This window comes from Vanellus vanellus (genome assembly GCF_965231255.1).
Source record: "Vanellus vanellus genome assembly, chromosome: 4".
NCBI classification, from domain to species: domain Eukaryota; kingdom Metazoa; phylum Chordata; class Aves; order Charadriiformes; family Charadriidae; genus Vanellus; species Vanellus vanellus.
In genome coordinates, this window is record NC_138909.1 from 78,251,272 (window position 1) to 78,272,298 (window position 21,027).

Genomic DNA, 21,027 nt, shown 5'->3' on the forward strand with positions numbered 1-21,027 from the left:
CCCCCCCCAAACCCCAGGTTTGGGGTGCCCCCAAGCCGCAGTACTCCGAGAGCTGTTTCGGACGGGATGGCGGTGTACGGGGGGGGGGGGGGGCACAGCCGGTCCCCGCCCTTTGCTTAGCGGAGCACAGCGGGAATTGCCATCTGCGCCGGCAGCCCCCAGCGCCCGGTTTGCCCAGATGTTTTAAACAGCTTTATACCACGCCAGGGAGAAGATTCGGTGCCGTTATTACAGCCGTTCGGGGGGTTGGGGGGGGCACCCCATGCACTCAGCCCGCTGCTCCTCACGGCTGGGCAATGGCTGTTCCCCCCGCGCTGCTGTTGGGGAACGGCGGAGCCGGACCCCGCCGGGCTCGTAGCTGCGGCTCGAAGGGAGGTGGGGGGGTTGGGAAGGAAGAGGGGGGTGCGGGGCGGTGTGCCCCCCTCCTCCCCCTCACCCCGTGCAGCGGCAGCACGTGGTGCTCCCGGGACACGGGTCCTCAGCCGCCCCCGCCCGCAGATAGGAGCTTTTTATAGCAGCACCGACCCGCTCCCCGATGTGGCGGGGGGGGTGGTGGTGGTGGGGGGGGATCTTCTGGCCTCGCTCACGTTACCAGGCGAGTGCGATGTTAAATAAAGACGGGGGAGGGAGTCCAGCGGGCGCCTAATTAAGAGACGGCGAGCTAAAAATAGCCCACATACCCGCAGACGGCAAAAACCCCACCGATCCCTCTCCCGCCTCCGCCTCCGCCGCTGAATGGAGCGGCCGGGCGCATGAATGGGGGGAAAGCGGGCGCATGAATGGGGGAGAGCGGGCGCATGAATGGGGGAGAGCGGGCGCATGAATGGGGGAAGGCGGGCGCGGGTGCGTAGGGGACCGCCGCGGGGGGGCGCTGTGGGGCCGCGCCGCCGGTGCCGCCGCCACCGGCGGGCGGCAGCTGGAAGCCCCGGCCGCGCACGTGCCGGCGCGGGGGCGGCCCGGTGTCACCTGGCGGCGGCGGCGGCGGCGGTGGCGGCGGGCGGAGCGGGGGAGGCTATAAAAGTGTCCCGCCGCGGCACATGCACACTTCGGGGAAACTTCTCAGCCGGAGCGGCGGAGGCCATGGGAGGAGCGCCCGTTCCCGCCAGCCCCGCTCCGCCCTAGGGCGGGCAGCTCCGCGGCGGAGGGCGGCTGGGACCCCCCCTCCCCCGCCCCGGCTCTGCCCACCGGCAGGATGAGAGTGAACGGGAGCGAGCTGAACGGCACCGTCCTCCCGCGGGACCCGCCGGCCGAGGACACCCCGCGCCGCCCGCCCTGGGTGACCTACACCTTGGCCTCCATCCTCATCTTCACCATCGTGGTGGACCTGCTGGGCAACCTCTTGGTCATCCTTTCCGTCTACCGCAACAAGAAGCTGCGGAACGCGGGTAAGGGGCGGCGGTGGGGGGGGGGGTGTCCGGAGGACGGGGGTTCCCGGGGCTGCGGGGCGAAGAGCCGTGGCCTCTTCGTCTGCCGGTAAAACTTTGCCCGGGCGCGCACCTCCCGGGCTGGGCGCGCTTTGCCACCATCCCCCGCCGGCGGTCACGGGCTGTGACAGATGCCAAGGGCTTCACCGTTCGTACCGAGTCGGTGATGGAGCGGGTAAGGGTATTTTTAGCGCCCGCCACCGAATCGCGGTGCTATTTTTAGCTCTCGACAGTTCCCACCTAGCAGAAAAGAACGGCAAGTAAGACTTAAGAGTGGAATTTCGGCATGGAAGTGGGGGATGCTGCTGTGGCAGCCAGTGTGTGCCTGTGCGTGCCGGGTGCTGTTCTTCTGATCGATTTTCTTTGAGTTACAGAGATGTCTCCAGTAACAAATACTACAGTTGGAGCTTCCAATCAAGCAAATATTGTTACAGGCATTGCAAGATTCAAAAAAAAAAAAAAAAACCAAAAAAAAACACCCCCACCCCACAACCCAAGACAGTAATTTCATTTTCTTTGTTCGCCTCCTACTTGCTATCTGGGTCTTTGGGGGAATGGGAAACAGCTGACAGAAAACAGATTTAGCCACATTCTTAAAAAATTAAGTCTAATTTTGACAGGATAGATTCTGTGATGGTCTATTGAGTAAATCCCTCTTAGTTCGTGGATTATTGGTCAGACAGGCAGGAACTTCTTCACATTCATTCTGCTTTATCATGTCAGACCAGCTGCTGCGCACGTGTACCAAATCTGTGCACTCAAACCCCTATGCATCTTTCATTGAAAAAAAAAATATGGGAGCATGTGAAGAGAGCTGCATTGTTAATGAAAGCAGAATTTCACTCCATGACGACTGAGATGCTGCTTTTATTTTTTCCACAACTGGCTGTCAGATTCTTTATTATTAAACTCCACCAAGTTCATTAGCTAGTTGTTTAAAATTCATCTGAGGGGGAACTGGAGCCTGGGCTTTGCTATAAGCTAGTCTAATAAAGGTGGCTAATATCAGACTCCAGCCAACAGTGGCATGCTTAACTTTTGAAGGTTAAATCGGGTAATTCAAATGGAGTGTATGTTTCGGATTTATTCAGCCATAGTGGAATGCCAACACAGAGAATCAAAACAAAGACTAACAGACTTCTTTTTTTATTTTTTCTCCCTGTGGTTGCCACTGATGTAAATTCTAAAAGCTATATTCTCTTTTTGGTTTCATTGACAGAAATTTCATTCAGTGGAGCTGGGGAGAATCAGACTCCAGAAGTCCAAGTCAGTGCATGACTACCCTTGTTCCCTGGGAGATAGTCTGGTGGAGGGAGAAAGGGTTGAGAGAGGCCTATTGCTGGGGTTACTCCAGGGGAAAGGGTGATATTCTGCTCCCTCTTAATTCCAAAATATCTACTTCAGCACTTCTGTGGGGAGTTTGCAATACAGACATGTCTGGTAATAAGTCTGAAATAAACGTGGTTCCCGTTTTCTGGAAAGATAGCTGAATCACTGAGCTCTATGCATGCGCATATTCTCTACTACAGATCTCACATAATCCTTCTTGAATCCTGACACGTGCTCACTTGCTCACTCTTACTGCATTTCTCCTTCTTGCCTTTTCTGTCATAGTGGCTGTTAAGAACTGCAGCAAACTGGCAACGGTTATCTCTTCCAGCTAGGAGAATAGAGCATTGCTCTGAACATAAATTATTTTAGACTGGACCATGAACTAGATCCTGGTTTACCCTCTGAAATTAAGGATTAATTGAAACAAGTAGATACTTGGTACAAGATGGGGAAATAGTTTATAGCCTGTTTTAGGAACAAATACGGTAACAGGTTTTTAGAGTTTTAAAGTTTTTTCTTCAAAGTAAAGAATTTTTTAATATATAGTTAAAAGAAAACTTTGGAAGGAACATAATAAAAGTCATAAAGCTATATAAAGTGTTTTCAACTAATCCTGCAAAAACCTATGCCTGGGCATAACTTTACTTATGTGAGCGCCACCATTAAACTTGGCATTGAATTAAGAAGGAGTTACACAGGCGAGTAAATCTATGACAAGGCATAAGTATTTAGAAAACCCTGGCCAAATATTTGTGAGTATGAAGAAGAAAGAGTTTCCCAAGTCTTGTTTACACTAATTCAGATTATTCAGGAAGATATTGCATTGAAAATAATCTGATTTATACATACAACTAATTTGTAACTTTTTAGTTATAAAGATGGTTACAACATTTTACATACCTGTAATAAGAAAGAAACTTCTGAATTTACAACAACCTATATTAATAAGTGTTTTGGTGGCACATTTATTGAGGAAAAAGGACACAGGATGAAAATTCCACCGGAAAAAGGTCAGGGAGGAACAGAAGATACCTCCTGAAGAAAATGTATCTCACTGAAGACTTTCTTCCTTCTTTGCAAGAGAGGACTAACAGAAATAAGGAGTATTTAACACTTTGCCAAAAAGGTGGATTTGGTGGGGGAAAACATCTTGCATCTCTGTCCCACTCTCTATTATATAAATATTATTGGAAGATAACTACCAATTGAAGCTGTGGACTTATGATTAAAAAAAGTGCATTGGGGAATAGTAGGAAAGCCTAGAAAAACCTTCTCAACAAATGGTGTAACCTTCCTGACAGTCAGAAGGTTAGTAAAAGACACACTGATCAAAGCAGAGAAGTCAGTATCTCAAAGAAGTTTGTCTCAGCAAGCGAGGAGTGTCTGATACTACAGACTCCTTCGTAGTCACAAGCATGGCTTCAGTAGATGCTCTTCTAGACACAGAAGCTGATGATGCAACTGGTAGGATCCTCTTTTATTTAATGTACTTGACTTGTAATAAGTTTCCTAGTTCTGGTCTGTTTTCTTTTTTTTTTTTTTTATGGTGACTTTGTAATCTAACAGGTGCCTGACACCAATTCAGTCCTGATGGGAACAGCTGCAATTTAATGCTGGCCTACACAAAGACTGAATTTGGTTTATGATGTCTGTGATCTTTTGACTTTGAAATAAAGTTCAAGGGAAACATTCAAGGCATAAGGATTTTAATGTCCATATCTTGATGGCACATTCATGCAGCTTGAACTTGACGTGCTTTCTTTAATAATTAATTTTAAAAAGAATGAGAATAGCTCACGTTAAAAAGAAGTTTAGTGTAAATCATCTTAATGTGTCTTGTTTTCCATCACTAATATTCATATATCAGAAGTGTCATTCAACAGTTCCACCCTGAAAGGATGAAATCACTAGCCTTAGGGAAGGTGGATCAAAGAACTACTAGTACTTGTTGCAACAAGTGAAGTTTTTACTTGAAACTGTCATCAGAAAACTGAAGAGATCATTTAAAGTGATTAATATTACACACAAATTCAGTGATTGCTAGTATCCTTATGCCTTTGCTGTTACCCACACCGAGAAAAACAATGCATCAAGAACAAGGTGAGGGAGCAGTTGTAAGTCTTTGACTATGGAGGTTAGTCTACTGCTGGTTACATTAAAAAGTCAGTTAACATGGACCTGTTATTTTGGTGACAGGGGGATTTGGGTACTTAGTGATTGCAGGACCGGGCCATTCTTCAGGTCAGTGAAGAAAGCTCTCGAGTGCTATTACACCTCTTGCTCTTCTTTCTCTTCTTTTTGAAACCGTTCTCTTGGCCTGGTGGGTTGCTTTTTCCTGGGTGCTTTATGTGCTGAGGTCCAAAGGTGCCCTGACTACCCCTCCAACAGAGCCCTGTGTTGCTCCCTCCAGCAGGCAAGAGGAGAGCCCCAGCAGTCTCGCCTTCACCCCTCTGTGCCTGTCCTGTCTGCTAGCATCTCACGCGACTTGGGATAACACAGGGACTGGTGCCAAGCTGGTAACTAGCTCCTGCCAGGTCAGGGCAGAAAGTTGCATTCACCCCCTTCTCACCCGTCTCCGTTCTGTGCTAGATGCATTTGGGTTTTTGTACTTTTTCCTAGTTTCCCATGTCCTTGGCTCAAATGTTTTGTGGCTAAAACTTTTTTTCTTACTAGTGAAGAAGGCAGAGAGGAAGTCTGACGTTGAGGCCCCAGGGCCCTAGAGAGCAGCAAGAGAGTTAACTTCACTAGGTCTGCACACATGCTTAAACTTAACTATGTGTGTTAACTCCTTTTATGAACGAGATGGCAATGAAAAAGGGAAAACCCAGTGTTCGTATGCTAAATCTGCCTCCAGCTGTATTAGGTCAAGACAGTTCTGCAAAGAGTTCTGCGGGTGCTCAAAAGAATAACAAATTCAAGAGTAATCCTTGGTCGAAATCTGTAAGATCAATCAAGTCACTTATGGAAGAATTAAGGAACACAGCTAATTATTTTTTTTTTTATACAATATTTGCAGAATAGTACAGACATTGCAGAATTGGGGGATGGAGTCTATCAGTAAGAATTTTATTTTGGTGTAAGAATCTAGTTGAAAAGTGTTCCTCTGCATTTTTCTAAAATACAAATTTTAAATATAAGAACAGAATTCTTTTGATAATCAGATTGGAGATCTCATCAGCCTTTTCAGAATATGATTGTTCTTGATGATGTTTTGTTTTTTAGTCTTAAAATGAAAATGTTAAATGCTCTATTAAAGACTGTTTTATCTAATAAATGAAACTCCTGTTGTGAATTCAGACTAATGGAATCATTGTTTTTGTCACAGGTGATCCGTGGACGACTTCTTGTGCCCCGAGAGAAAATGGGTAGCCTGACAAATATTTGACTCAAGGGAGATAACTTGTAGAAGATGAAGTTGTAGCACAAATTCAGGGTTCTGATGAAAACTGAGATGCTGATGGCAATGAACACTATTTCAGACATGAATAACTTCCAGTATTAAAAATGGTAAGCTGTTTGGGAGAAGGGAAAATGTCTAATGGAGATGTTGAACTTTGCCAATTGTTGAACAGAACTGATCATAAAAATAGTTTAAATAAAGCTCTTCTTCACACTGGTTTTGATTGAATAATTTACTGAATCAAAGGTTTACTTCAGAAGACTGTTTAAATGGCACTGTGCTGTCAGTGACCAAAGACAGAGATGAATATTTCAAATAATTAATACTCTATTCCTAAAAATATGTCTGTCAAACTCAGCTATTCATTCTTCCTGCAAGATTCTACATTCTGAAGTTTCTACAGGCACTGCTTTTTCTAGTTTACTGCTGCCAGTAGACAGTGGTTCTGAGACACTATGCTATTTGCTGTCTCTTTTTAAGTTATTTTTTGAGGGGTTCTCCCTTTTCTCATTAAGATTTTTCTTCATCTTTAATCTTTTCATTAGCAATTTCCAATCTGCTTCTACTTTTTTCTCTTCTTCTATTTCTTTTTACACTATCCACTTTTCTGTCATCTTATAACACAGATACTTCATGTCTTTCTAGCATAAGACATCATCAGCAAGTCTAGGTTAGTGACAGAAAATGCTACCAACAATAGACATCCAGTGCTGATGTGACAATGTCCGTTCTGGTTGTACAATGAGGTTTGCTTTCCTAGGGCAAGAAAAATGGTGCAGTGTCAATTCAATGCTATGCATCACAGTTTAATTTTGCAACCTCGATAAGGACCTTGTCACCCTTGCTGTTGGCAGTTTTTCTTCTACTCGCATCCATGAGCTGCCTCAAATTCCATGTTTACCACTCCTGAGAAACAATTACCAACCTCTCTTTCAGGAGGACAAGTGTTACTAAGAATTCTTCAGGATAACAGAACACAATTTGTTAACGGTTTAATGTTTTCTTATTTAATGAACAAATAAACATGTACTTAACACATGTAGTTAAGTAATGCTTAGGACAATAATACAAATATTGCTACTAAAGAAGTCGTCTTTCAAAATCTAGCCTTCCTGAAGTCACAAAGATGGGCAATATTACGGTTCAGTGGGATAATCAAGGTTCCTGCTTTACATGACAGAATAAAGGTTTGATTATCTTCTTACTTAGTTTTAAGAATGGATAAAATATATAAAAACCTTTAGCAATACACTTAAATTCAGATGATAAGCATGCTGTTAACTCCCTAATCTTTTCTTTTTCAAGTAGAGCAGAAACTAAGGTATAATCAGGAAGTCTGTTTACAGCTTTTAAATAGTGACTTCTGTAGTTTCTAAAGAGTTTCATGGTAATAACTGACAAGCAAGTGTCATGTCCTATAGTTTTGTTGTTGTTTGTTTTTTTTTAAATTAAGTTTGTTATAAAGAGAAGGCAAACTTATACCCCCTCCTTGAAGAGACACCTTGCACCAGAAGTAAAAGATTTTTCAGCTCATCCTTTTCGTTTTATAAATGATCTAATTTAGTACCAGGTCATATTGTTAGATATGCTTTTTGAAGAATAGTTATTGCCTTATTGATGGTCATACAAATGCAACTCTTTATTATCTCAGAGCCCTATGCTCAAGTTAGGGACTTGAATTAGGTTGTTAGGGGGGCGGGTTTGTGGGTTTTGTTTGTTTGTTTGTTTTTTTATTGTGTGGTACTCCTCATCTTTTCCATTGCTAGAGTTCTAAGGAAGTCCTTCAATGCTTCACTCAGACTCTGTAATCTCCACTAACTCCGAAGGTCCCCTGCTCTCTAAAACGAGAGAATACGAGAAGCTGATTTCAAACCTGGCTCTGTGTGACCGAGCACTGAAATACTCTATTCAAATACATACTAAGCAGCTGGAAGGTTTATGGATGGTTTCAGGTTAATTGTATTTTATTATTCTGTTCACACTCTTACAGAATATTTAGCTACCTTTTGGTGTGGAATTTGGGTAGCATATGTAATTTTTCCGTTTAGGCTTACAGAAACCCCATTCTTCATGATATGCATATGTGATTTTACACGTGATACTGAACTTATAAGGTCTATTTATGTCGTATCACCTTGACTTTGCTTTTGGGGTGCAGATGCAAGGTTAGCAAAACTAACTGGTCTTCAAGGAGAGATTACCAAGCAGAGGTGTTCTGTCCCTGTGCTGACAGAGGTCAGCTCCTGCCTTGGTGCTTGGTATTGTGTGAGGTCAGTCGGCAACTATTGCTAGTCTGCCATTTCAGCTGCACCTGAGTGTTAGCCCAGTGGGGTTGTAGCGCAACAGTCAGTACTATGTTATTCAGCCACACATGACAGCCAACTCTATAGCCATTGGCCAAAGTGATGAGTGGGCATGAGTACAGCGATCAGCCTTGAAAATTGGTATCCAGTCCCACCCTAGAGAAGCTTCAGCAGATACCTACTTTCATGCGTGTTTTGGGGAAGAAGCATGAATGTTCTTCTCCCCCCTGGTAGTAGCTATGGATTTCATTTGATTTGTTCCTGTTTGCCAGACTGAGTGATGAGCAGTTTTCTATTCCTTAGTCTTACTTGATCTTTAAGGACACTTTCCTCTCCCTGTCTGTGTTGGGCACAAAAGAAGTGACTTCATTTTCAGAGGTGAAAGAGTATTCTTAGCCCAATGCAGTTAGGGTATGGACATCTTTGTGTTAGAGACATTGAAAGGAAGGTACCTGTTCATGTGATTGTTCCTTATTAACAGCCACTATTTGCCACTTCAGTCAAACATCACAAAGTCACTCATAAAATTAAGAATTGCAATGCCTTTTTATCCTCCTTCAGCACTTTGGATATTTTTTTTCTTGAGTGACAGTATCCAGAGGCTTATTTTGAGATTGGATATTGTTGAAAAGGTGGAACTTACATATTGTGAAGAATTGAAGTCTGCATAAACATGAAGGAATCACTTCGGTTGCATTTTTGCTTCATTTTGGATGAAGAAATAATGGCCTATAAAAGAAAAAATACAGCTGTTTCTATTAACAGTTTATGTGTATTTTGCATTAATAAGTTCTGTCTTAATTACAGTAATTTCTTACATTGAAGGTATATCTCCAGATTATCTCTGGCTCTGTAATTCTGGGGTTTGCCTTCCCTTCTACCGGCGTGCTGTAATGCCCGCACCTAACATGCGGGTTCACATAATCGCAATTTGCTTTACAAAACCTAGGTTCTTCCCCACATTTCCATTATTCCATATTACATGTCCTCAGTTTCCCTAGATCTGTGTTACTGAATCAGTTCTCACTTAGAACAATGGATTGAAAGGGACCTTCTTGATAATCAAGTCTAATTTCCAGGTGTAGTAGGTGTTCATATAAATCTTTTCAGAATCACCCTTTACCTGAAGTTATAGGTTTTTTTCTCCTTATGTCAACTCAGGAAGGGTATTCTCACTCCCTAAATGTATTTGCTGACAGTTTTTATGCTTTTGCTATTGTACCAATGTTACTTAACATTACTTAACATCTCTCTAGTCTTGTAATGAGAGACGAGAATAAAAACATAATCTCTCGGCTGTCATTTTGCTAGTCCAAAAAAGATGGATATCAAATTCTAATAGTCTATTTACAAAATAACCTTTCCCCTTCTGTGAGAGAGAGCGCTCCCCCCAGGAGTATGCCTCATCTCTGGAAATAACTTCCCTAAAAGCAAAATCCTAGTTTTACTGAAATCAATAGCAAATTCTTGCCAAGGTCAGTGCCTGTCTCCTTTCACTTTTTCGACTGCCATGCTTGCCCGTCAGTAAGAAGGCTGCTATACTGCTAACAGCCTTAAACCCAAAGTGCGGTAAGCAGAGAAGTCTTTACCAAACTTTGGAGTCGGAGCAGGATTTTTGTTGGATCACTGGCATCCTTGCAATAAAGCTGATTACAGATCAGGGTCATTGCACTCTAAGTGCCTGATCTGTGTATCCTGCAGTGGGTGCATCATGGGAAACCGCATACAATTTTATATACAGTAGGTTTATAAACTATTAAGTTTGAGAATCGATGCTTCAAGAACACCCCTGGGAATAAAGAAAACACAGAAGACCATCTACTGCAATGCTGTTCTTTCTACGGTTTGGGGTTTTTATTGTTTAACAAATGGCTGTTATGGTGCTTGGGTCAAGGACGGTTTGCTTGTACTAGTTGTCTGGTCGGATCACGTCAGTTTATCCTTGATATTATCTTTGTCCTCTTCTGCTTTCTAGAAACCTGTAGTTCTTCAATATGTTCATTAAGCAGAATAAATTGCAGAATTAGGGTTTTGCTGCTATAGCCTCATTGTACAGATTGTCTGGTGGTTCTGTTGCCAAATACAACATCATCACATTTATGTATGATGTTCCTTTGGACATTTCTCTTATCAATCTGCCTATGTCCGACCACTGTCTTTTCAGCTCTCCTCTTGATTTTTTTTTTTTTGTCTAAAGATCTGTAGTGTTGAGAATCTCTGCAGTGCGTCATAAACCCATCTTATTCTTCCTTCCTGATGATGTAACACATTTCTAATACCTGTTGCTAGGGATTTTCATAGTATTGGCTATGTCTTGTTTTGAGGATATACAGAACCACATTTATATCAGAGCATAGGTAAATCCTACTGGTTTTTACTATGCTGTAGAAGGTACTCGTACCAAAAGTTGTTCCATTTTGTGGTATACGTTGGTTTATGAATTTACAGATATAGATGCATCTAGAAGCATTTCCTCTAACTATTAGGGTATTTTTGCAGAAAGTACCTTTCAATTTTCTTTTTTTTTTTTTTTATAATGCAGCATCCACTGGCACATTGTAAAATATTTTTGTATATTGCTTGTGAATATACACACTCTGTAAAATATTTTTGTATATTGCTTGTGAATATACACACTCTCTAAAAATGAGGATCTCTCATATATTCAGCATATCTGACAGGAAGAAAGGACAGTAATGTTTTATCTTTCCTCCACCTAGACATAGGTGGTGGGTTTAGTTCCTGGTACAAATTAGAACAGCTTCAATGTTTCTGTAATTCATGCTTATTGAAACAGCTTCCACAGGTATTTTTGCACCAGAGGGTCACATATACATAGCTTTCACTGGCCAAGCTCATTCTAACTATTCTGCTTGTAAGCGTCCAGGACTACAGACTTAACACAGTAATCCCAATCAGGCTGGATAAAACAGCTTTTGATCTCCTCTCTATACTGGTAAGTATGGAGAAGACAGCAGAACCAAGTTTGCATCTTAGCATATATTAAATACCTAATGTAGTGCTCAAAATGCAGTCAGATTTTCTTGCACTTTCTTTCAGCAAAGGTTTTTGAACATTGTTTTTAGCAAATAATTGGGCACTTCTTTTGCAGCTCTCTTAAAAATTTGTATAAATCCTACTCCTGGTTTTTGCAGCTCTTCCGATTCATTTTTTTCTTGCCCGTTCAGTGTGGCTCACTACTGGGAATCTCTGCAGTGCCTGATAAGATTGTCAAATCTGAACATTTTGTTTGCTGGAAACCTGCCTTGATTTTCATATTTTTTATGGCATAATACTTGTATTGTTCATAAATGCTCTCCTCCAGCAATATTTTGTATCTTCCTAACATACCCACTTCTGTTCAGTTATTTTTGGATGTTCCTAGGAATTTGTCCTGCTTCTGTTCATCATATTATTGGACTTGTTCTTTGGACAATCCATACCCACTGGGGATTATGCTGGAGATGGCATGAAGATGACCACTCCTGTATTGAAGAATAGCTTTGTACTATCCTTGTTAAATTGTTTGCTCCTGAAGTTGTTTTTTTTTCTTTTTTCCCCTGCATTTTTCTGTTGAGGGTAGATCTGTCAGGTTTTGTCTGAAAGGCTCTTGTTTTAGAGTTGTTATTGACTTGGGTCTCTCCCTTATGGGATCCATTGCATATTCTGTGAAAGCTGTTTTTTATGCACTCTGTAATAATAGAATACTGAGACGCTGCACTGTTCTTAGGGGCATTACTAATACTAGCATTTTAAAAGGAGGTTGAGTGCTGCTTTTGCAATTATTCCTGGTAAGAATATCTAATGCGTACTTAGTGACAACCTAGGGGGGATTATACAGTCGTACAAAGCTTGGACTTGCACCTTGTTAATACTGCTTGCAGCAATCATTATCTAAAACGTGCCCTAAAGATAAGGCTGAATCTGACAAGCATGTAAATGCGGAAGTATGAATGGAAAAAAGAAGCAGCGAATAAGCTAAGTTGAAGCAACCTAGCGGAAGTAGAACTTGCAATCTGCTTGTTGTCGGTGCTTGTTTTGTACTGGGGTATCCCATTTGTCACAGTAGTGATGCATCCGTTCGCTGTAAGCTTTTCTAGTGGGTCTTCTCTTACTTTTCTCAAGCTATTGCAGTGACAGGGCTTTGCTGCCAGAATGCTTACTGGAGTCTAGCTGCCTGACCACATCTTTCTTCTGCAGAGATAACTTCATAGACTACCACCAAAACAGTGAATTGATTTCTAAGATCTTTTGCTTATATTCAGGTATTCATATTATCTCCCGTCCCCATGTTTACTCAGAAAGCTTTCTTGATCAGATTCCAATTTGACAGAGGTTTCAGCTGTTTCTGTCTTCTGGATTGCTGACCGTTCCCTGTGATGACTGGACAGAATGTTTGCTTACTTTACTCAAAAACATGAAACTTGCTTGTCTTGCAAGTAAATCTTCAAATTGTGAATTTGCTTGTGTCGTTTTTTGGTCTACTCTCTTATACAGGTATTCCAATGAAGTAAATGGAATTTCCAGTAGTAACACTGGGTGGCAGCTCCAGTATATGTTTAATGTAAGCTAAAACCCATTCTGAAGTCTTATTTATTAACATTATTTTAAGAATTTATTTTGTAGGAGCATTTCTGCATATTCATGATAAGCACAAATGTAGTATGTGACCAAATACTTTTTCTAGATATAGTAAAAGGTGGACATTTTTAGTACATTGGAATGATACTGGAAATAAAAGATTGTCTAACGATCATCTGTAAATGAAAGTAGTATTATGCCTTCTGTATTGAGAAACTCTGAGCCTCTACTGAGGTAAGGGAAGAGTCGGATGAGCGGACAAGTTAGGAATGCAGTATCATTGGAAAAGTTAGATTAATGTCAGCTATAGTAGGGCACTAATTAGGCAGTAATCCTAAACCCAACCTTCCTCTCACAGGTGTAAGTGTGGAGTTAGTTATTAGAAGTAAGCTACTGCTTTCTTTGCATGTGTACCAACATGGTTACTCAGGGCTGGACTCTGTTGTACTGGACACTGTTCTCAGGATTAGAAGCCCCATCCCCCAACCCAGTGGCTACAGCTGCAGTAATTTCACTACTCATGGCGGACAGAAAGGGCCTCACTGAAAATTTTCCGTCATTCAAGGTGATTTTAGTCCACAGGGTGTCATTCCGCTAGCAACCTCAAAATGGTGCTGTTCTCTCTCGTGCTTTCTTGCTTTCTTTTATTTCTCTTACTCCTGGAAAAGAAATTGGACCTTCGAGAGTCCAGAACATTTTGGGTTGAGTTTTTTTTCAGTTCGTGTCATTTGATAAATACCCTGATTTTGATAAGTAGCCTGACTTATTTTCCCTGAAATTAATTTGCTGGTTATAATAATTATTCAACTTAGGGTTTAGCTCCAACTTGGAATTCTCCTCAGCTACCATGCAGAACAGTACAGCTACGTCAAGGATACCCTTGCACCACCTGTGAGAGATGGACGTGCATGGTACTAGACCCCATCGTAATCCTTGTCACAAGGAGGCTTTCCAGAAGGACCTGCTCTTGTGTTCAGAACATCTTAATTCCACCAGGCTTCTGACCATTTTGGATTGCAGTATTAAGGGGATCTATTTGATTCAGTTCTACCTGTTCATTAGCTGACAAGGGTAGTGAAACATTTTGCTGCTCAACACAAAAACTGCGTGTTATCCAGCATGCTCTAAAGTACTGAATAATAAATGCAAGTGGGCATTATTCATTTTGTCATTTTCTCTTGCCCTTTATTTCTCTGGAGTTTTCAAGCAGCTTTAGGTTGTTTTTCCAGGTCTTCAACAGCAAATGGCAGCAAACTCTCCAATGTTGTTATTTGTGCTCCTTCAGAGGATCAGACTTAAAAAAATCTTCTGTTGGAAGTTCTAACAAAAGGGCATCAATTGCCCTTTTCCTTATTGTCTTCCAGAACCGTCTTCCCAGTCCTCTGTAGACTTCATTGATTCTATATCCATACTCAAAGTTCAGAAGTGACCTTTCTCTTTCAGTCTGTGTCAATATATTGAATACGAAATTTCTGAGCACTTGTGTACATGTGACCTCTATTTCTTGTTCTCCCTGGGACTTTTGCTTTAATGACTACTCTCTTTTTTTTTTTTTTTTTGTCCTTCCATCTGTCATGTCTTTACTTCCATATTTATTCCTAGCCAAATCTTATAATTCATCACATTTCATTAGATCCCCTCATAGGTCTTGCTTTATGTCATGATTTTTAACCTGTCAGTGCAGAAAATAGCTAAATCCATTGGATTCTATTGCTTTTTGCAGTCCCTAGGCAGTTTTTTCTACATGCATTTTCTACATCAAACCCTACGTCATTTTATACTGTGACTACACTTAGGAAACAATTACTTTAAAGATTACACTTTAGCACTTCATATTTATTCTGCCTCTACATCAAATCCCAGTTTACAAATCATTCCGAAATACCAGGAATGTTCAGCTATGATGGTAAGTCTCTTCTGCACAGGTAGATAGGCTTGATGGCATTCCAGTTAATAACTACTACTAATAGTTCCTGAAAGAAAGTGCAGCAATAACATAACTTCAGTCAGAACAATTTCAAAAGATAAGAATTTTATAGTAAGTAGAGAAAAAATAAATTTGAACCATCTGAAATACAGTATTATTCTGCAAGTGCCTTACAAGGATTTATGGACGAGTGTTCTTCACTTCTTGCTGTTTCAATTTCTTGGTTGGATTATGGCCACTGAAAAAAAGTCTGCTTGGAGCTAAGCTGTTGAAACCAGTACCTAACGGTTTGTTAATTGTCCAGATAGATTACTTACTTTAATGACTCAGCATTGCCTCAAAATTTCATGATGTACTGGCACTGTTCTGAGAGGAGGGGCTGTGGAAAAAGGGATTAATATGAGTCTTGAAATTAGTCTCAGTTAAGTGGAGCAAACAGTAGAATAATTTTGAAGCTGAAACTCACAGGCACCTGAAATTCCCATTTGCTAGTTTGGTGAATCCAGAAAAAAAATCACTGCAAGTTTCGTTTGTCACCAATGAATTTTACTTATACAGCTAACTATTAATAGTTTGAGTCTAAACTATTTTCATTGATACACTGTAAAGCCCTTTGAGCAGTAATAGTGTAGACATTACGCAAACTATTGGCAGCAAAAAATAGGTGAAAGAAGTATGTAATGAAATAGAAGTAAGGCCTTTCTAAGTATGGAACAAAAACTTCCAACCATATGAGATTTTTCAAAATTCTAGTATTAGAAAAATCTGGACTCAGCTGTATTTAAAAGTAATGACTCTCTTTTAAGGACCTGTGTATTCCCTGGAGATGATTCTGTCCAAGCCTAATCAGGCACGAGGCCTTTGGCTTTGGAACTGAGGGTGCCACAGATGCCAAAGGATCTCACAGATATTCACTTTTCAGGGCTTTTGAATCATGGAATCACGGAATTTTCAGAGTTGGAAGGGACCTCTAGAGATCATCTAGCCCAACCCCCCTGCCAAAGCAGGATTGCCCAGAGCACATCACTCAGGACTGCATCCAGGCGGGTCTTGAAACTCTCCAGAGAAGGGGACTCCACCCCCTCCCTGGGCAGCCTGTGCCAGTGCTCTGTCACCTGAACCGTAAAGAAGTGTTTCCGTGTATTTGAACGGAACTTCCTGTGTTCTAACTTGTGCCCATTGCCCCTCGTCCTGTCACTGGGAACCATTGAAAAGAGCCTGGCTCCATCCTCCTTCAACCCACCCTTTAGATACTTGTACGCCATAATAAGGTCTCCCCTCAGCCTTCTCTTCTCCAGGCTAAAGAGTCCCAGCTCTCGCAGCCTTTCCTCATAAGGGAGATGCTCCAAGCCCTTAACCATCTTAGTTGCTCTTCACTGGACTTGCCCCAGCAGTTCCCTGTCCCTCTTGAACTGGGGAGCCCAAAACTGGACACAGTATTCCAGTTGTGGCCTCACGAGTGCAGAGTAGAGGGGGAGAATGACCTCCCTCCACCTACTGGCCACAAAACTGAAGTTTTGTTAGTCTGTAATATTTTGTAAATGAGACTTGGATTATGTAAAAAATTAGTCCAGAACAAGAAATATATTAGACCACATGCTGATTTAAGATACAGATGGAATAGGCAGTTAGGGATAGGAACGCTATAGGCAGAGTTAATTATATATTTGAAGAAGAAAAAGGACTAGGGTGACCTCTTTGATTCCCTTTCATACAAACTGAAATAGGAATGACTTTAAGATGAATTTTTTTTCAACTGAAGTAATGCTTCCAAGTAGTATTTTCCAAGAAAATTAAATATCGTCTGGAATTGACTGCAGTCTGTTTTATTTTGGCCCATATTGTTTAGATATTTGTTGATATTTCTTTGAGGCATATGCAATGGTAAGTAATTTCTCTTCAGCTGAGAATCTATTTCTTTCTTATGTTACTGCTGTTTGTCTCCTGTTACAGCAACGGTTCTAGTATTGTAAAAGCCCAGTTCCTAAGCCATTTTTGGACTTCAGTGTTTGAACAATACTTGCTTGTGTGTAGCATCCCAGTTCTATTGTTGAATTTATTTGTTCGAATGCTTTGTTATGTTCCCACGGACATTTCCTTGCTTCATTCTGGAACAGTCTTTTTTCTCAGCAGGGCAGTCAGTGATTCTTTATCTGAAAAATCTGTGCAGGGAATATAATCTTCCACAGCAACTCTGTGCCATATAGAGTCCTTGTACCAGACTATGAGCACAGCTTTTCTGTCTATTGGCTTGGTTCTCCATGGAGAGAACATATTTTTAATGTTTTTGATTTCTTTCACTATGTCCTCAATATTATTTGATCTAACTTGCTATTTTCTGTCACTGCTTTCTTCAGTGCCTCCTGATATTCTCTCTGAGTTTGTATCATGTCCTTAGCTATTGCATGGATACCTGTAATGTCTCTGAATTCTCTTAGTTCTTTTGTAAAAGTATTCCACTATTCCACAGCTGACTTTATCCCCAAAAGGTTATGAAAAAATGTGTAATACTGTGTATCTAGTGTGCCCAGTTTAGCTGATTCTTCTTTTTTTTTTGTTAATATCCACTTTCCTTATCCAGAATAGTTCATTTGTTTTCACCACCTATTTGATTATCTGATCTTAAATGTTTGTGGTTAAGTGCACAGACTTTTCATATTTCTTAATAGCTATGTTAGGATCTTCAAGATTAATAGAAATTGTAGCTGGGAGGGTGCCTTAGGGCAAATGTTAACATTTGTCGTAACAAATTCACACTACTTATGGTTCTTCCCTTTCTGGGTGTATTTCTGAGTCTATTGACCAAAATCCATTTTTCTGAAACTTGTGTATTTTAAAGGAGTATACGAATCATTACAAATGTGCAATGCTCAGGAATGCCCATAGCCCCTCAAAGAATTTCAGACACTGCACGATTAGATTTATTTCAGTGATGGATGCATTTGTTCAGAGCATGCCTAGTTTAGCATATTTAGGCTTAGCAAAAAGGAAGCTTTTCAGCTTCAGTGGCACTGTAGAACTTTTCAAGAAAAAGTATTAAGAACTGTCCTTATTCTGGACTGTTGCTTCCACTAAGGTCATCTCACCTGAGGCTTTTTGGATCCCTTCACATCTTACAAGCACAACGTCAGACTACCTTATCTGAGGGAAACCTATTACCTCTATTAAATGAGTATCCATAATAATGCAATACATTGGTTCAGTCCTTTTTCTAAAGCTTGAGAGATACATTCTGTAAATGCAGTGAAGGATACTAAGTTTCTCTGAATTCCAAGATTTATGTGCGATTTATTCTGTAGTACTTTAGAGCTGAGGCAGAAATTTGTGAATTTATCTTTGCGTAAGTCATCTATTCTGAATATGACAGATTGTGATTTTGTTTTCCACATTTGTGACCCATTACTTCAAAACTCGTGTCTGTATAGAGGCTCAGTTGTGTGGACTGTTTTGTGTATTCCGTATGTATAATGACATGTATTCATTTCTGACTTTCAAGTTTGGTAGTCTCCCTTCTCTTTTGGGAGTGGTCTATGAGTCTGTCAGTATGCAATTCAGTCTTGATCTTCCTGTACATTTTTAAAACCATTTTTGTGCAGTTTGTGAAATTCTGAAAACGTAGCTTGCATGTTACAAGAATGATAACTTCAAAAGAAAACACTTGAGATTTTCTCCAAATACCCTTCCTATAAATGTCATTCATTCACAAAAGTAAGTATTCAGAGAATATGTCCAATACACATTCAAAAAATTACCTTGAAATGAACTGTGTAATTAGATATTCTTTTATAATCCTGTACTGAGGCTATTTCCTACTTAAGTTTGCACAGCTGTCTTTGGATGAGATGATACAATTAAACATTAGAAGATGTTGGGTTTATTTTTTCTGGAATTGTTCCAAAACATACCATTTTGAGAGGTATCAGTTAGATGGCAAAGCTAGTGGAGTTCACAAGACTGTGATTCATCTGAGCTACTGGGTTCCACTACAGCATGGTCTTCTCAATATAACTGTAACTAAACTTTTGTTCCTGGATTAGAGGTATTGGATACTACCAGGTAGATTAAGTGGTCTCCCTTCAAAAAGTCTTTATTTCCAGCATTTCCATATAATGCCATTTAAAGCTCTTATCCCTATTTACCTCTCTTTTGATATAGGTACATCATGAAGATCATCGAATTAAACATACGAGTTAGTCACTAGCGATACAAAGTTCAAAAGCTCATGTGAATTCTTTTAGCTTTCTATCAGCTCCTTTAGCCATGCCATTTAGTTGACGTTTCTGCCTCATACTGCCTAGCTTCAGTGAAAATACAGCTTTTGGATATTTCCCCTCTTTGCGTCTCAAATGACAGTTCAAATAATGTCTAATATGCCCCAGAATGCATCTTCTCTCACTTCTTGCACCAGTGCCTAAACTTCACAATGTTTCTCACAGAGCTGGCCCTAAAATCTCTATTTTACCAGGTGAAACAAGTGTTGTTATCTCTTCCCCCACATCTCTATAGCTTTCCGTACTGTTGAAATCAGAATCTTCACAGAAGATACTGGACTCTGCTGAAAGCAGGAGATGGGCTCGAGTTGCGTTTTCCTCCTCGCTACGATTGCTCACATCAGAGAAGTTCGCATTGCTTTGAATTGTACATATGTGAAATCGGTGATCAGCCCCTCAGTTTGGCCAAAGAACACTTTGCTGTACTTGCTGTAGGCTTCCCGCCTACAGCGCTTCTTATTTACAGGCAGCTTTGTCTGTTTTCTCCTAAGACCAGCATGTCTGATGACCATGTTCAGAAGACTGCAGGTTATCTATAAACAGATTTATAGTAAGAAATTTAGGTCTCCTTTAGCTTGTGAATTTTTAAACTTCTAATAAAATTGTTTATGTCCTTGTAAGCAGGTTGAAAAACGAGTTGACAGTGACTATGTGTGTGTGAAAATTCTACTGACAGCTATAAAGCATAAAATGTAGGCACACCATAACTTTAAAGTCACGAAAAGAAAAGCTAGTAATCCTTGCTACTACAGTTATGGTCTTTGCCACATAAACTGCAGACATCAAAACTTTCTAGAAAGTTTCTGTTCTACTGACATTTATGTTTATCACATTGATGTTAATTTTAAGAGACAATGAGTGACTTTGACTTAAAAAAAAATCATCATAGAATTAACATGCTTTTAGTATTAAAAGTTTAGTCTGGGACTAGCAGCCAAATACTCTGTCTCATAAAAGCAACAGCAAAACAAACAGGCTCCTGAGAAATCTTGTCCCTGAAGAAACTAAATAGCAAAGCTGAGGTCACATAGAATAAACCAGAAATCAAGCTGCTAGGGTGACTCAGAGATTTAATACAGCTGAAAACTGTAAACAGATTTTCTAAAAAGTGTTGGAGTGGTCCCTCTGTTGATATGCAGTGGTTTAAATATTGAAACTATCATGACCATGAATTTGGAAGCAGTTTCTTTGTTTTCATTTCCGTAAGCCTTATCTACTAATTTGAAAAAGTATTTTCTAAAGCATAGGAAAAAGATGAAAGAGACTTATGTTTATGACAACAGAAATGAAATTGCATAGCAATAGGAATAATATTTACCAATTTCATGCTTATTTATACTGCCCCTGTCATGGATTGAGCTTCTATCTAGTAAACATTGCAAAGGCACCAAAAAAGAGATCCCTATTAAAAGGATTGCAATCAAGTAATTAGGAATCAGGTTTTTGCAGCAATTATTTATTATTTGAGGTCTGATCACAGCAGTATTCTGGAATTCTCTGCGGATCATTCATTCCAGATTTGTGTCACAGCTATAACTTGTATTAGAGTTGGGTAAGAGATGTGGAAGACTACAGGCCTGTTTAGTGTGCATATGTATGTATATAAACTGTGCGTATCATATACTATGGGAAATATATGTCCCTGTTACATGACATCTTTTATAATGCCCAGAGCAGCACCCTTTACAATAATAATTTCATTTTTAATTAGCACCTACATACCTTTGGCTGCAGATATTTAGATTTTCTGACCTCTCAGTATGTGAGAATACATTTACAGATATATTTG

The 21,027-nt window shown here is 40.5% G+C and overlaps 1 protein-coding gene across 1 annotated transcript in view; it reads left to right on the plus strand.

Moving 5' to 3' along the window:
* Positions 1 to 1,192: 1,192 nt before the first annotated feature.
* MTNR1A (melatonin receptor 1A) overlaps positions 1,193 to 21,027 on the plus strand; it is a gene marked incomplete at both ends in the record, with an annotated part of 57,536 nt that continues 37,701 nt past the window's right edge. The window contains one exon of the mRNA XM_082482237.1: positions 1,193 to 1,385. Within this exon, the coding sequence (XP_082338363.1) occupies positions 1,193 to 1,385 (193 nt within the window). The remainder of the gene's footprint in view (positions 1,386 to 21,027) is intronic.